General features: G+C 54.9%; 1 protein-coding gene across 1 annotated transcript; it reads left to right on the forward strand.

Moving 5' to 3' along the window:
- The first annotated feature begins 7959 nt into the window (after positions 1-7959).
- On the forward strand, positions 7960-9634 carry TMEM74B (transmembrane protein 74B). The gene has a single exon (XM_077766896.1). It carries the CDS (start codon positions 7993-7995, stop codon positions 8689-8691), a length of 699 nt encoding a protein of 232 aa, XP_077623022.1. The 5' UTR covers positions 7960-7992; the 3' UTR covers positions 8692-9634.
- Positions 9635-15052: the final 5418 nt, after the last annotated feature.

Raw genomic sequence — 15052 nt, forward strand, 5'->3', positions numbered from 1 at the left:
ACACACTACCTCCTCTGATAGTCTAATGGCTTACTGTCCACTTGGTCACGTCTAACTGCAAGGGAGGCTGGGAAATGGAATCCTTACTCCAAGAGGACCCCCACCCCTTGAATCTGGCCTAGACTGTGACCTGCACTAAAGCAACAGAATGCAGCAGGAGCGACCGTGGGCCTGTTCCAACCTTCAGCTTCAAGAAGCTCTAACAGCTTCTTCTGTCTGCGGGGGAAAGTCGAGGGCCATATCAAATCTCTGACCACCTTGAGACCACCATTGTGTGAGGAAGCCCTAGCTAATTACCTACTGACCGTGTGGAAGAGAACAGAAAAATCCGGCTGATTGACACCTGATGGGGAGAACCAAGTCCCACATACATGCTTATGTCTGAGTGTTTCCGGCCAGCTCCCAGCTGTCTGGACCGCTCCAGCCAACACCATGGAGAGCAGGATTGAGTTGTCCCTGCCGAGCCCAGCCCAAGCTGCGAAACTGAGCAAATATATGGTGATTTTCTATTCGGCTGTTACGTTTTGGCATGGTTTGTTACACGGCAACATGTAACTAAAACATATTTATCTACGGAACACCTAAAATCATGTTATGCATCATTACCCTTTGAAAAATTCTAGATTAAGTGATCCTCTAATGTTCTAGAAGAACTCTCGTGCTTTCTCAGACTCAATATCACCGGTTAGATGCACAAACAGGAAACTGACTGAAAACTTTGTGGCACGTCAACACGACCACAATAACCTCCCGAAGGGTCTCTGTTTTCTCTCTTGTCCCCTTGCACCTGGGAGCCGCCAAAGAGAGAACGTTCTTACAATGCAGATCTGATCACAGCACTCTCTGGCTGATCACTCACTGCAGTGGGCGAAAGGGGTATTCTCAGGTTCAGCTACACACTCAGATGCAACAGAAGACCCTGAGCCACACTTGACGTTGACCTACTCTGAAGGATATAGGACAGGAACCTTAGCTTGCTGGCAAGGCACTCAATGAATGCCAGCACCAGGCACTTCTCTCCGTGGGGGTCCTTGCTGCCAACCCGGCAGACTAAAGCACAGGTACCAGGAGATGAGATCCCATCAGTGAGAGCAGGAGCCATCCTGACTTAAAAGCTTCATGCCTCATGGGAGCCAATATGGGACATTTATTACAATTAATGAACCAATACATTATTATTAGCTAACGTCCACGCTTACTCAGAGTTCCTTGGTGTTTACCTAGTGTCCATTTTCTGTCCAGGATACCACTAGGGAAACCACACTACCTGTCTCTTTAGGCTGCTCTTGGCTGTGACAGTTTCTCAGGTGTTCCTTGTTTTTGATGACCTTCACAGTTCTGAGAAGTGGTGGGGCGTTTTGTAGAACGTCCCTCAATTGGGATTTGTCTGATGTGCCTCTCATAAGTAGACTGGGGTTGTGGGTCATGGGAGGAAGAACGTAGAGGTAAAGGGCCATTCTCTTGACATTCAATCAAGGGTACACGCCAGCAACGTGATTTGTTGATGTTGACCTTGAACATGTGGCCGAGGTAGTCAGTGTGTCGTGCTTCTCCCCTGTAAAGTTACACTCTCTTCCTACTGTACTCCCCAAAAGCCACCGTGCTCAGCCTACACTTAACTGGGGACTTATGTTCCCCCTCCTTGGGGGTGGAGTATCTACACCTTTGAAATTTTGTGTGGGAGATGGATCACTTCTTCCCCTTTTCTCATTTGTCATACTCTACGTTTATCATCCAATAGTACTTTATTTTATTTGATCAAGATTGTTCAGCTTTTGAAAGCTCTTTCAGCTGCTCCCTGTACCCCTTGACACACCCCATCATTGTGTGTGTGTGTGTGTGTGTGTGTGTGTGTATGTTTATGTATTGTGTGTGTGGGGGGTTGTTTTTTTTTGTTGTTGTTGTGTTTTGTTTTTTGTTTTTCTTTGTATTGTATTCCTTCCTGGCACTCTAAGGCACTCTCTGCTCATCTTGTATATGTCTTCTTCCAGGCCCAGCATCAGCTGTCTCTCCCTGGTTCCTTACGTTGGGGAACGAGATAGAGGCGTTGGCGAACGAGATAGAGGCAGCTGATAGAGACAGGACAGGTACACCTGTGTACTCACCTGGGTGCACACACATATTTACAAACATTTCTATATGTACTCTTCTGCATCTAAATTAAGCTACTCATGAGTTCATACTCCTGATACCTCCAATTCTCATCAATTACCATATGGATCATTCCAGCCTCTTCCTCAGGGGTCATTTTTATCACGGCAATGTTGCCTAGTAACATAGTGGACATATGTTTATCTGTTTCCAAGGAAACAGAGCTAGATAGTTAACCAAAGGTCAAATTCTCATGCAAAAGAGGAAAAGGTTTTGTTAACCCTTTCCTCCCGCAGGCGGATCGGGTGGCTCCCACTGCCCCGCGGGTGAGAACAAGCTTTGGCCCTCAAGCTCTGGAGTGACCTGGCTTGCTGGCGGTCCACCCTCATCTCCCTGAATGTTCCTCATGGCAACCACCCTGGTTCCGCCAAGCCTCACGCCACCCTCCTTCTTTCCCAGGGCTTTTGCTCAGACCAGTCCCTCTGCTGGGCAGGACTCTTTTCCCTGCCCTCTTTACCTGGCTGCCCCTCTTCATCCTGTGGATCTCAGCCCAATCCTGTCTTCCACACGGGAGCCATCGCCGTCTCCCGGACAAGGTCAGCACCTTGCCCTTGCCGCAGGCTTGCACGGCACTATGCACTTTGGCTCTGCGGCGCGTGAACTGTGGAACTAGTGTGACATCTCCTCCTTTTCTCCCACTAGAATACGAGCATCTTGAGGGTAGGGCTCCCGTTTACCTAGTTCACCAGTAGATAACAGGTGCTCAGGAAATACTCGCCCATTTTCTGCTTTCTTTATCTAATAGATATTTATCAAGAACCTTCTACGTGTTGGCCCCTTTTCCAGTCTCTGGGGATACAGGAGAGAGGGAAGCAGGCAAAGCTTTTGCCCCTCGACACTCATTTTTTCGTGGGGATGACAAAAACAAAGCAATAGGCTCCTGTCAGAAGCAGGTAAATGCTATGGAGGAAAATTCAGAGTGAAGGAGTAAAGGGTGCCAGGGCACTGCTAGGTTTTTAAATGTTTGTTTATTTTAGAGAGAGTGGGGGAGGGGCAGAGAGAGAAAGAGAGAGAGGGGGAATTCCAAACAGGCTCCGCGTTCAGCATGCAGCCCCATGTGGGGCTCGATCCCACGACCTTGGGAGCATGACGTGAGCCAAAATCGAGTCGGCCGCTCAACCGACTGAGCCACCCAGGCCCCCCAGCACTGCTAGTTTTAAAAGGATGGTCTGGGAAGGTGTCCCTGAGAAGGTGACATCTGACCAAAGACTGGAAGGGCGTCGGGGAGTGAGCTCTGAGGAGGCCAGGCAGCAGAGCGTCCGGGGAAGAAGGCTCTGAGGCAGGGCCGTGCATGACCGCGGGAGGGGGCCGCGAGTGCTCCATAGGGAGGACTCAACCAACCGCCGCAGCCCTCACTGCGTCCATTTCACAGATGAGAGGCTGGGGTGAGAAACTCTGGAGCCTTTTGCACAAGACCACACAGCTGCGAGTGGCAGGGCCGGGGGTGGGTGTGGGGTGGGGGGGGCAGGCCTCTGAAGGCAAGGAGACACCGAAGCCTCTCCCTCCCCGAGGTCCCGCCCAGGTCTCCAGCTCGCCAGCCTCACAGGCCCAGACACCCAGATTCCAGGGAGGCCTCTGCAGTCCTGGGTGGCGATGGAGCGCACAGGCCATTGGAGCAGGACAGGTCAGGCTCTCCCGCGCGGCGGTGGCTCTGGAGCCAGGACAGAGCAGCCTCATCTGCCTGTCCTTTTGGTGGTGGCTGATCTTCTGGAAGCCCCTAGAGCCTGCATGTTTATGATGGCACCGACAGGTGAACACTGAGGCTCACATAGGTGACCTAGCCGAGGACATGCAAGTGAGCTGGCCTCCAAGTCTTCCTGGGGACCGCCCTGATCTTCAGACCCACCTCATCTCGGGTCTTGTCTTGGGCCTCCAGGAACCCAATATCACCTTCACTTCCGTGCTCTGGGCACCTTACTCGATTCCCCCTCCATCTGGGCCCTGGGAAGGAAAGACACCGGGAGAGCCTACCCGTGTTTCCTCCACGCACGCCGCGCTGGGCTCTGGGGGGTCAGACAGCGGCCCCGAGCTCCAGGAGCGGCCAGTCGGACCAGGGAGGCTGGCACGGAGAGAAAATAACTCTTAAGACATCAGAGCAATAATGCAGGTAAAGGGCCAATCCAACTGGAGGGGCCCGAGGTAGGCTTCCAGGGGGAGAAGGCATTACAGCTGGACCTTGCAGGGTGACGGTGTCTGTGGCCCTTGGCAATTCCTCAAGAGAACACCCAACTAGGGCTGTGCACCCCGGGGTCCCACAGAGAAAGAAGAGCAGGGAAAAGGGGTGGGGGGAGGTTCGTCGGAAGCTTCCTTTCAGCCTTCGGGTGGCGCCCTTGAGCCACGGAGTCGCACGCGCCTGGGAAGACTTGTCCCGACCTGAGGACCGAGGACCCGGGTCCCACCTGGGGGCTGTGCGCGTGGGAGGGGGGGGTGGAGGCAGAGGGAGCGAAGGGGNGTGAGCTGCGGGCAGGGGGGCGCGCGGTGCGGCGGGCGGCGGGGCTGCTGGGGCTTTCTGCGCGGAACTTTGGGTACAACAGCGTGGACCTGCGTGTGCGTAGGTGCGCGCCCCGAGGCTTTGTGTACAACTCGTGCGTGTGTGTATCGATTGGGTTTTGTGAAGCTTTACCCACGGCCGCTGTGCGTCTGTCTCCTCGAGCGTCGGTGCGCGCGGGTGGGTGGGGGTGCCGGCCCCGGGCGGGTCTGAGTGGGAGCCGTCCTGGGTGTAGTGAATTGTGTGTGCGTACCCAGCCCTACACCTTCCTGGGGTGTATGAGTACCAGCGAGGTCTGCGGATCTGTGGGTTACCCTGCGTGGCTTCCCACGACTGTGGGTGCTGCCCGTGGGAAAGGTCCCTGGGGTTGTGGATGTGGCACTGGGGTGTGTCTGTCAGATCCTGTTGGACTGCAGATAAAATTGGAGTGTAACTGGTACTACGTTGGGGGGGGGGCGGCGTGAACCATGGACACCAGCATCTTTGCCAGTTTGTTTCCACTTGTGTTTGGGGTGACTGACAGGCATGCCCTTGTATAACTGGGGGGTATCTCTGAACCTGTGTGTGGGAGACGTCACAACCCTGGGTGATGGGGAGCCTCCTTTTTCTTTGCCCTTGTCCCGGGCGCTGGTGTCCTAAGAAAGAGTTTTGGGCTCCTGCTGGGTAAAAGAGATCCCCGCTTCCAGAATTTGGGTGCCCTGAGTTTCCTTGGGACATTGGATCATCCAAATGCTGGTCCGGGAGGGGAGTTCTTGGGCCACCCCGGGAACTGTGTTCTGTGCAAGATGTTAAAGATCTGGGTGTGGGGGTGGGGGGGGGCACGGGGAAGGGACACATCTGGACACCCACTGGGCAGGCGTGGTTGCCGCCAGTCCCTGTTCATGGTGGCAGTCAGGAAAATGGTTTTGGTGCCAAGGGTAAAAAAGCCAGCCGGCACACCACACCTCTTCTGTCCGCTTACTGGAAAGTGGGAGCATTCTGGACAGAGCCTGGCTCTGAGTAGGTACCCTGCTACTTAGGGTTGGGGGAGGGATTGTCTGCCTGGGCAGGTCACCAAGCCATTTCTGAGGGCTGGAGGGGTTCCAGGCCAGGGGCCTGGGACCCACGCGGGATTCAGACCCATCCCTGCCCTCAGGCTGCTCCCCGTGGCCTTCAACAGTGGGGCAGAGTCAAGTCTACGAGTGGGGGCTGGAAGAGCCAGGGAGGCAGGGTGGAACGACGGAGTTGGGGCTCACGGGTTGGTAGGCGATGATTGTTAGGGAAACTGTGTTCGACTTCTGGCCCCCACACGCACACCAGGGGATCTTGGCCGTGGTTTGCAAAACGGAGCCGGTAATTCCTGCTCACGGGGCTGGTGAGGGTGACGGGAGGCGCTCCTGAGTGAGGGGCCTGCGATGGGGCGGGCAGGTGCTCAGTAAAGGTTTATTAAATTGGAGCGCAGGAAAGAGGGACATGGTGGTAGGGATGGGTTGTAAGTGGAAGCTGGCTTTGTACTCAGATGAAAGGCCCTGTGTGTGCTAAGAGGAGGTATCTGCTGCAAAGGCCACGTTGGAAGGAAGATCAGAAAAATCGAAAAACGTGCCTTCCTGCACCGAGGCTCTTTTTCATTCATTCATTCTATTCATTTTCACTTCATTTGCTCATTATTGCCCCTTTCTCTCTCTCTCTCTCTCTCTCTCTCTCACACACACACACACACACACACACACACAGAACCACAGAGCACTGGAGAATAAATTCACACATGGGAATGCAGAGAAACATCTAGAATCACGTGTGTACGTGTGTGGAGACCCACCAGGGCATGGGAGCCACTCTGTACCTGGGGGCTCTCTGTACAGCGTTGGCGACTCGGGTCTGTGTGCCCGGGGCCCTGGGTGTCGGTGTGTGCAGGGAACAGAGTAGTTCTGTTGTGGGATCTGGAGTTCTGTCTGCCCCGTGGGGAAGGGGGCTCAGGCAGGACCTGGAGGGGGCACAGCAGTGGACCTGCCCGAGGGGACCGCCGAGTGTGGTTATGCGGGGAGGTGGGCCTAGGTCGGCTGGAGTCTCCCACTTTGCAAGAGAAGCCGGGAACCCAGAGCTCAAAATGTAAAATCTTTGGCTTTTTATATATTGGCAACTACTTCAAAAACAAAGGAATAGGCCAAAAACAACAAGAAAGCAAAATTTCTGTGAGCCAAATAGGGTCCTCTGGCTGAAGGTGGCACTCTTTGGCAGGAATGCACATGTGCCGTCTGTCTGGGTGTTCAGATACTTGGGTGGGGCACCTCCTTTGAGCAGACAGTGCCCCCTTCACCCCTTGCCCCCTCCCCCCCAGCTCCTTTTCCAGCTCCTCCCATCTTCTACTTCCATAAAGGTGTTCGGCTTTGACCTCAGCCATGGCTCTCCAACGGGCTCCTTCCTCTTTACCCTCTGAGCCACCATCCCTGCCACCGCTGAGCACATCAGCTTCCTCCCTGGCCCCCTGGCCCCCAGGCGCCTCCTTCCCGTCCCGTCTGTCTTCCACGCAGCAGCCCCAGAGAGCTTCCTGAAACCTGGGCAGCCAGAAGTCTTTCCTGCCCTCCCACCTCACCTCCCTGGCTCCTTGGCCAGGCCTTCAGAGTCCTTTGAGAGCTGGTCGAACTGGCACCCCCTCTAGAATGCCCGCGTCCCCTCTCACTGCTGGGGGATTTTCCCACTCACCCTCTGAGGTCTGGCTCAAAGGCCACCAGCTCCTAGAAGCTTCCCTGACTTTCTCCTCTAAGTCGGTACATCATCTTCCTCATCTCCACCCCTCGCCCTGCCCCCCGGCCATTCACGTTTCACCACAACAGCGTCTGTCCACTAGTTGAACTGGCTGGGGCCTTACCTTATTTTGTGAAATCCTCACATCAACCTAGGAGGGAGGCGCTTTGCTTACTCCCATTTAACAGATAAAAACGTTGAGTCTGAAGAGGTCACAGCACTTGCCCAAGTTCAAGTAGCGAAGCTGGGATTTGAGCCTGATAGCCACCATCTGAAATGATACTGACCGTTTACTGCTGATACTTACCCAGCCCTTACTGTTCTGAGTAGCTTACATGGATTATCTCGGTTCCTACGCCAGTCCCATTAAGTAGGGAGTAGTAGTATTACTGTCCCTTAGTAGGCAGGGAAACTGAGGCCCAGCGAGGATAAGTAAATTGCCCAAAGCAGGTGGAGCAGCCAGTGGAGCAAGGTCCAGGCCTGCATTGGATGACACCACTCAGTCACTGTCTAACGCCNTCACTCATGGCCCCAGCAGGCTCTTGGTAGAGGTTTGCTAAATTCACCTGACTTTCTCTTCTCTTCTAGGTGCCAAGGGGCCGAGGGATGAGCGGGGGCCCTCCTTCCCAATGGCATCTATCCCCGGTCTGGAACTGAAGACACTGCGCAATGGCCCCCAGATCCCAAGGAGACCGGCTCCTCTGGGCCCGGCGGCCCCACCCAGGGAGGGTGTGGAGAATGCCTGCTTTTCCTCAGAGGAGCAGGAGACCCATTTCCAGAACCCTGGGGACACCAGACTGGGCAGCTCCCCCAGCCCCCCTGGGGGTGTCCCCTCCAGACCCCGATCCCAGCGGGACGATCTATCCCTGCACTCCGAAGAGGGGCCAGGCCTGGAGCCCGTGAGCCGCCCGGTGGATTATGGCTTTGTTTCCGCTCTGGTTTTTCTGGTGAGTGGGATCCTCCTGGTGGTGACGGCGTACGCCATCCCCCGTGAGGCCCGCGTCAACCCCGACACGGTGACAGCGCGGGAGATGGAGCGACTGGAGATGTACTATGCCCGCCTGGGCTCCCACCTAGACAAGTGCATCATCGCGGGCCTGGGGCTGCTCACCGTGGGGGGCATGCTCTTGTCGGTGCTGCTGATGGTGTCCCTGTGCAAGGGCGAGCTGTACCGGCGGCCCACCTTCGTCACTGGGAGAGGCTCCAGGAAGACCTACGGCTCCATTAACCTGCGCATGAGACAGCTCAATGGGGACGGGGGCCAGGCTCTGGTGGAGAACGAAGTCGTCCAGGTCTCGGAGCTCAGTCACGCCCTCCAGGGGTCTTAAGAAAGCGCTCACCCTCTCTGGCTGCTTCAGCTTCAGGGCCACAAGGCTGCCGAAAGCCTGGGGTTGCAGACTGAGCTCCACGGAGGGTCCTGCGGAAGCAGTCTTGGGTGCTGGAGGGGAGTCCGGGGCCGGGCCCAGGCTGCACGTGGGAGAGCAGCCCCTCTGATCTGTTTGCAGCTTGAGGTTTTGCATTAAGGTTTGTTCGGAGGAGGGCTTCTGCAGCTAAAAATACAAAAGTTTGGAAACGCTGCCCTTGGAAGATGAGGTTTCTTGGCATTTCCGAGGATTGAGAGCCCTTTGAAAGGCTGCCCATCCTGTTCCTCATTGCCTTGGGGAATTCCCGGAGCCCCGCTGTCCTCATCAGCCAAGTGTGGGTGCCGGGCGACCTTGGAGGGCCCCCCCTTTTCAGCCCTGACCATCTGTTGGGAGGTGGCTTCCCGAGGAGAGGAGAATCCAACACCAAGCTGACCATCCCCTCTCCGGGCCTCGGTCCCCCTGACTGTGAAATGAGAGGGTTGGGCTGCATGATTCCTGGGGCCCCTCCAGTTCTGCCCTGGGAATGGGAGCCCAGTAGATATCTGCTTCTGGCCACCCCTACAGGGACGGAGGGGGTCCGGCAGCTGCTCCCATCCTCTTGGGCCGTGTTCTGGACCAGCTTTGGTGACCACCATTGTCGGACATCCAGCCGCTCGCAGGGGCCCGAGTGCCCTGGTTACGCCGGGTTGGAGTCCAAAGTTTGCGACAGCCCGATTTTGGTCTTGGGATCGAATGACCTGCAGCGACCACATCGTAGCACACACTTCACAAGGTCAAGTGCACCCCTGGACAAGAGGGGCCTCTCCTATAAGAAAAGGGTGAGGGCTTTGTTGTATTTCCGCGGACATGATGTGGCCTTCCGTCACCTCCCTCTTCTCAATATCACGCCTCTGGCCCCGACCTTATCCTGGTAGCAGAAAAAAAAAAATTTTTTTTTTTAAATGCTGAATTCGGAACCTTCCTTCTTCCCCCTTAGCAGTCAAGTGAGCCCCTGTGTATTGGGGGAGAAACCAGGCACATTCTGGTGGCCTGGGAGTTCTAGCTGTGGTGACCAGTTTGTCCCGTTTTTCTCCTGGAGTATTCACAGGCTCCTCCAGACTCTCTAAACTACTGACAAGGAAAGGAAGTGGGCTCTAGGGGGCAGGGAGATACAGGTGCTTGAGGACTGGGGGAGGCATCACCCAGCGTGAACAGCCCTAGAGGGGCTTTGAGGGTAAGCCTTCTAGGCCACTGGTGTGAAGACTCTAAAGGGGTCGTTTCTGTGAGCCCCCTGACCTCACTCAGGTCCTACTCACCCCATCTCAGTTGGCCACGTGTGCCCTGGATCACAACTGTCCCTGGGGGGTGGGAGCGTGGGGCGGGAATGGGGTCTGTAGGCGAAAGCAGCCCTGATTAGCTGTAACCTGAGCCTTCAGCCCAGTGGGCTGAACATCTGGGAAATGTAACATCACAGCTTCTAAGCCGGATCAAATATCTGCTCCTGCTGGCAGGTTTTGCCCGGCGCAGAGGGCTGGGGGAGGACCGGAGGGGACAAGGGCTGTTCAGCTCGGCCTGCCAGGCTTGTTCCTGGTGTTGAAGGGGTGTGGTTTGAAAAGAACAAAGCCTCTGGTTGGTAAAAGATTCACGAGTCAGGGCTTCCCTGATGTGTCAATTCTCCCCCCTCTCCCCTCCCCCCACACTCCGAGAAAGAAGTGGCTACAGAAAGCGGCAGGAGCTGTTCTAGGTGAACTGCAGTCAAGCTGAACATCCCAAGTGATGGGCTAAGGCCTTTCGAATCCATAGCGATAATAATAAAAATACTGGTCCCAGCCCTATAGATGACTGTGACAGTGAGGGGCTCATTTGAGTCTCACCTGTTGAGCAGATGCATCTGGGACCATCAGTTGCTCTCAGTTTAAACGCAGTGGATTTATTTAGGGGCTAAATCTGTTGGAAGATTAAATCCTGGGAATCTCAGGTTCTCTCTAAGCCAGAGAAGCCTGCTCTGCATCCTAATGTGGAAATGCCTTTAGAAAATGTATATAATGGATCGAGGCGGTCATTACCTTTACAGTGAATTAAGAACATTTGAGAGCCAGAAACATTTCCCCCGGGGTTGCCGCTCAGATCTCCCAGCCGGTGGATCAGAAACAGGTTTAGGAAGGAATCAGAGAAACGCGGCGCAGGGTGCCGAGAACCTTCCGTACGGGTTTTGTTGGGGGCAAGTGTGATGTGGTCCCAGGGAGCCCGGTGGTCACTGGAACATGCCTCCCTTCCAGAAACAGCCTTGCCCGCCTGACAGGCTATGAGGGTCCCAAAACCTTGCTTCTCTAGTGTTACCTGTCCACTTTGGAGTTGGGCCAACCTGGGTTTGAATCCAGATTCTGCCGTTCACTGTCTGTGTGACCTTGGGCACTCCACCTCTCTGAGTACTGTGTTGTCTGTCAAGGGGGAGAGGTAGGAGGTCTGGTCCCTACGATCACTCCTTCTCCACCTCAGTGGGGGACAGATACCTTGATTAGGCCTAAAACCTCAGGGCTGCCATTCTGCCTGCTATCTCGCACTCCTCTCATCCTACCTGTGAGCACTTCTGGTTAGTTCTATGTTTGGAATCTGCCCGTGTCCACCCCTTGGGTGCAGTTACCTGGTCCACACGGCTCATTGGTATTGGAATCACGGATTCCTCTCCTGTCCGCCCTCTGCCCCCATTCATCTTCCACTGTGCAGCCAGACAGATTTAATTGGGTCAGGTCCCTCCTCTTCTCAGAATTCCCCTATGGCTCCCTCTCATTCTGGGCAAAAGCCAAAATTCTGCCTCTGGTCAGATGTCCTGTCCAGGCCCCTCACTTGCCTGGGTACCTCCCAAGTCCCTGAGTCAAAGTTTTATTTGTAATTTTGATTTCTTTTTAAAGCATGGTCCCTTAAATTGCATAGACGCGGGTCTTCCCAGATGTGTGTCCACCCCCACGGGGGACCATGAAATTCTGCTGCTATCCGGTCCCAGTGCCCCTCTGACCTTATTTCTCACACCTTGCCTTTGCTCACTCCAGCCATACTCACCTCCTTGCTGGTCCTCGACCTGCCAGGCACACTCCCCCCTCAGGGCCTTTGCACTTGCTGCTCCTTCTACCAGGAAGGCATTTCACCTTAATATGTGCCAGGCCCACTCGGTCACCTCCTTAGGGGCTTTATTCAAATACCACCTTTTCAGTGAGTCCTTTGCTGACGCTGATTTAAAATTGCGCCCTTCCCCCACCTCAACCTCATTCTCTTTTTTCCTTCCCTGCTTTTTCTCCAGAGCTAATCACCACTTGGCCCGCCCTGTTTTATACTTATTGTCGCTCTCTGCCACCTCCCCCTTGCAAGCAACGTGAGGACTGGCATTTTGTAGGCCCCGGGGCTAGAACTGTGCTTGACACACAATCGCTGTTCACTGTTGAGCTGTTCACTGGTGAACGAACAGTGCGGGGCCCTGGAGACCCCAAGCCCCTGCCTCACCTCCCGGAGCCGCCTCTAGGGGTGGGTGACGGTCGTGCAGAAGATCCCTGCGCTGGAAGTATGGAGTTTATTTTGTCTCTGGGACCTGACGTTGGAGCTTGGGAACCCATTTGCCTTCCTCTCTCAGGGCCTCGGTACTTACTGCTTTATGTGGGAGAGGTAGAGGGGTTCCTCTCATGGAGGAAGATCCCTCTTCCCGAGCCTTGTTGGAGGCAGGTCCCAGCTAGTCTTGAGGGGCATTTGCTGGGTATTTAGGAGCCTGTGATACACCAGCCGGATTGTCTCTTGCTCAAGAAACTTGAGTGGCCGGGCCTGGACCTCCGAAGCCCCAGGGTCTATCATCACATCCGTTCACGGACCCCTGGCATCCCAGGAGTCTCCTGGCTGAAAGTGCCTGCCATTGGGAGATTCCACCGTTACCTTCCTCCCTCCTTGAGAATAAGCATCACCTGCTTTGGGATTCTCTTTAAAATGTCCTCCTCATTACACATATATACCTACACTTACACGTGCACAGGCACAGAGCTGAGCAGGCACACGTCACACACACGCGACCTTCTCTTGTCTGACCTCGCTCGGAAGCCAAGGACGCCAACTCTTTTGAGGCAGCTCCAAGCCAAGGCAACTTCTAGATTATTGACAGCATTTTCTCCTTCTCCAGAAGCCACAGGCCTTGCCGTTCCCAGGAAGGTGACCTCATAGCCACAGTCCGGTTCCCCCTCTCCAGGTTATGCTGGTATCTCTCGCTTTCATGCTCCCCTGCTTGGGTGGAGGAGGAGAGATGTCCCCAGAGGGTTGCCACCTGGCCTTCTGGGAGGGGACTGCGTGGTCCTGGCTGGAAACCAGGTGAGCTGAAGTCCTCAAGTCACTCCTTCCCTACGGGCCATGGGCAAATCGCTCCACCCTTCTGGTCCTCCAGAATGAAATTGGAAACCTTTCCACTCTGCCTTGTCTGGGGGCTCAGACCAGGAAACACAAGCAGAGGGCATTCCAAAATTAAGAGCATGTTACCCTATGTCTGGCTTTGGAGGGGCAGAGGGAGGGAGGAGGAAGGGAGGGCATTATGAACATGCCCCAGGAGCTGGAGTTTGGTCTGGGAGAAAAGTGGGGGGTTGGTGGCACTGACAAAGTCAAGGAGATGCCTTCCCTCTGGGCCTGTTGGATTCTCTGGGAGAGTAGACTGCCCTTGATGTCCCTAAGGAGGTTAAAAGTCATCTGAGGGAAGATTTTGCTGAGGTCTTCTCCCGGTTGGAGTGGTAGGGAGCTCCTTATTGGTGGAGGTATTTTAGATTACTGGTAAGGTTGTTGGGTATCATTAGGGATGGAGCATAGTAGAGTTGGGTAGGATTTAATCAAGAGGCTCCTCCAGGTTCCAACCCCATTCTTAATTTTTTTTAATGTTTAATTTTGAGACAGAGATGAAGCATGAGTGGGGGAGGAGGAGAGAGAGAGGGGGGCACAGAATGGGAAGCAGGTTCCAGGCTCTGAGCTGTCAGCACAGAGCCCAACGCGGGGCTCGAACTCATGAACTGAGATCATGACCTGAGCTGAAGTTGGACGCTTAACCGGCTGAGCCACCCAGGCGCCCCCCAACCCCCCCGTTCTTTAAGGAGAGCCAATGTCCCAGGAGCCAGCCCGCTGTATCTTCTGGTCTTTGGCCCAAATACCCTCTTCCCCAGATCATCCCTCTTCCTGGGTCAGGTCATCTGTGAGCAAATGAGAAGCCCCAGGATATCTGAATGGTGCCTCCGGTGGCAGGATTACTGCCTGCCTTTTCCCAGGAGGCCAAGCACTTTTGAGCTTTGTCCCTACTCAGGCTTCAGAGGTTTGAGACAGGGCCCCTCTTGGAGGGGGCCGACTGAGGACTGTCCATGGGACAGTCCAATGGGAACAGGCTCCGGAGTCTGACTGCCTGGATGCTTGGCAGATGCCTAATGTCCCTGAGGCTGTTTCTTCATCTGTAGAATAAGGGTGCTAATAACAGCACCTTCTCAGCAAGGCACGGGAAGCAGTGAATGAGATCCCTGTAAAGCACTTAGCCCGGTGCCTGGCACTCCATCATTACTCAACACTATCAGCTATTCTCATTCATTCATTCATTCATTCATTCATTCATTCACATCTAATCAGCACTCTTCCCTGGGCAAGGCACTGCAGGGACACACGGCTCCTGCCCCTAAGTTAGTCACAGAATGCCTGGAGCCCCAGGACAGTGCACATTGGACGTGTGTGTGTGTGCACAGGAAGTATCTGATTGAGTTGGGGGTCAGAAAAGGTTTTCGTGGATGATTAGAAGGCATCATAAACCGTGAGGCAGCTTCTGATACGAGGAGAGTTATCTGATGTGGGGAACAGGAAAGGTATACTGGGCGGGGGGATCAGCATGATCAGAGGCTCAGTGGCATAAGAAGCCGGGGTTTACTGGAGAGAGGTAGTTGGGGGAGGGGGAGGTGTGTAGGTGCTGTGCCGGCGTGTTGAGATGAGGCATGCTGAAGGGCAGGTGTGTCTTCGCGGGGGTGACCACAGCCCTCAGCTCACAAGGCTGTAACGAGGACTCTGGGTTCACACTGGTACAGGGTGTAGCACAGGGGCCCGGTACGTGGTGAGAGCTCACTGCCAACCATCATGGCTGCCTGCGGAGGTGTGTGGCAGGAAGACTCCTTGATGGCAGATGTATTATAGGGATGACACTGGCACTGGGGAGGCCAGTCCATGGGACTGTGGTCTCCGGCTGTAGCCAGAGGACATGACCTCCAACTCCAGGCTTTCGTCTTGGCAGCCCATTCCTTCTGGGCCCCTGAGCTGCCAAGGTCGAGGTGGAGGCTGCTCTCCTGGGCTTAGGGGAAGG

Source organism: Crocuta crocuta, unplaced genomic scaffold, assembly GCF_008692635.1.
Source record: "Crocuta crocuta isolate KB4526 unplaced genomic scaffold, BGI_CrCroc_1.0 scaffold15, whole genome shotgun sequence".
In the NCBI taxonomy this organism is placed as follows: domain Eukaryota; kingdom Metazoa; phylum Chordata; class Mammalia; order Carnivora; family Hyaenidae; genus Crocuta; species Crocuta crocuta.

Excerpts from the sequence above, each read along its gene's own strand:
- TMEM74B (XM_077766896.1), top strand. The coding sequence starts at position 7,993 with ATGGCATCTATCCCCGGTCTGGAACTGAAGACACTGCGCAATGGCCCC.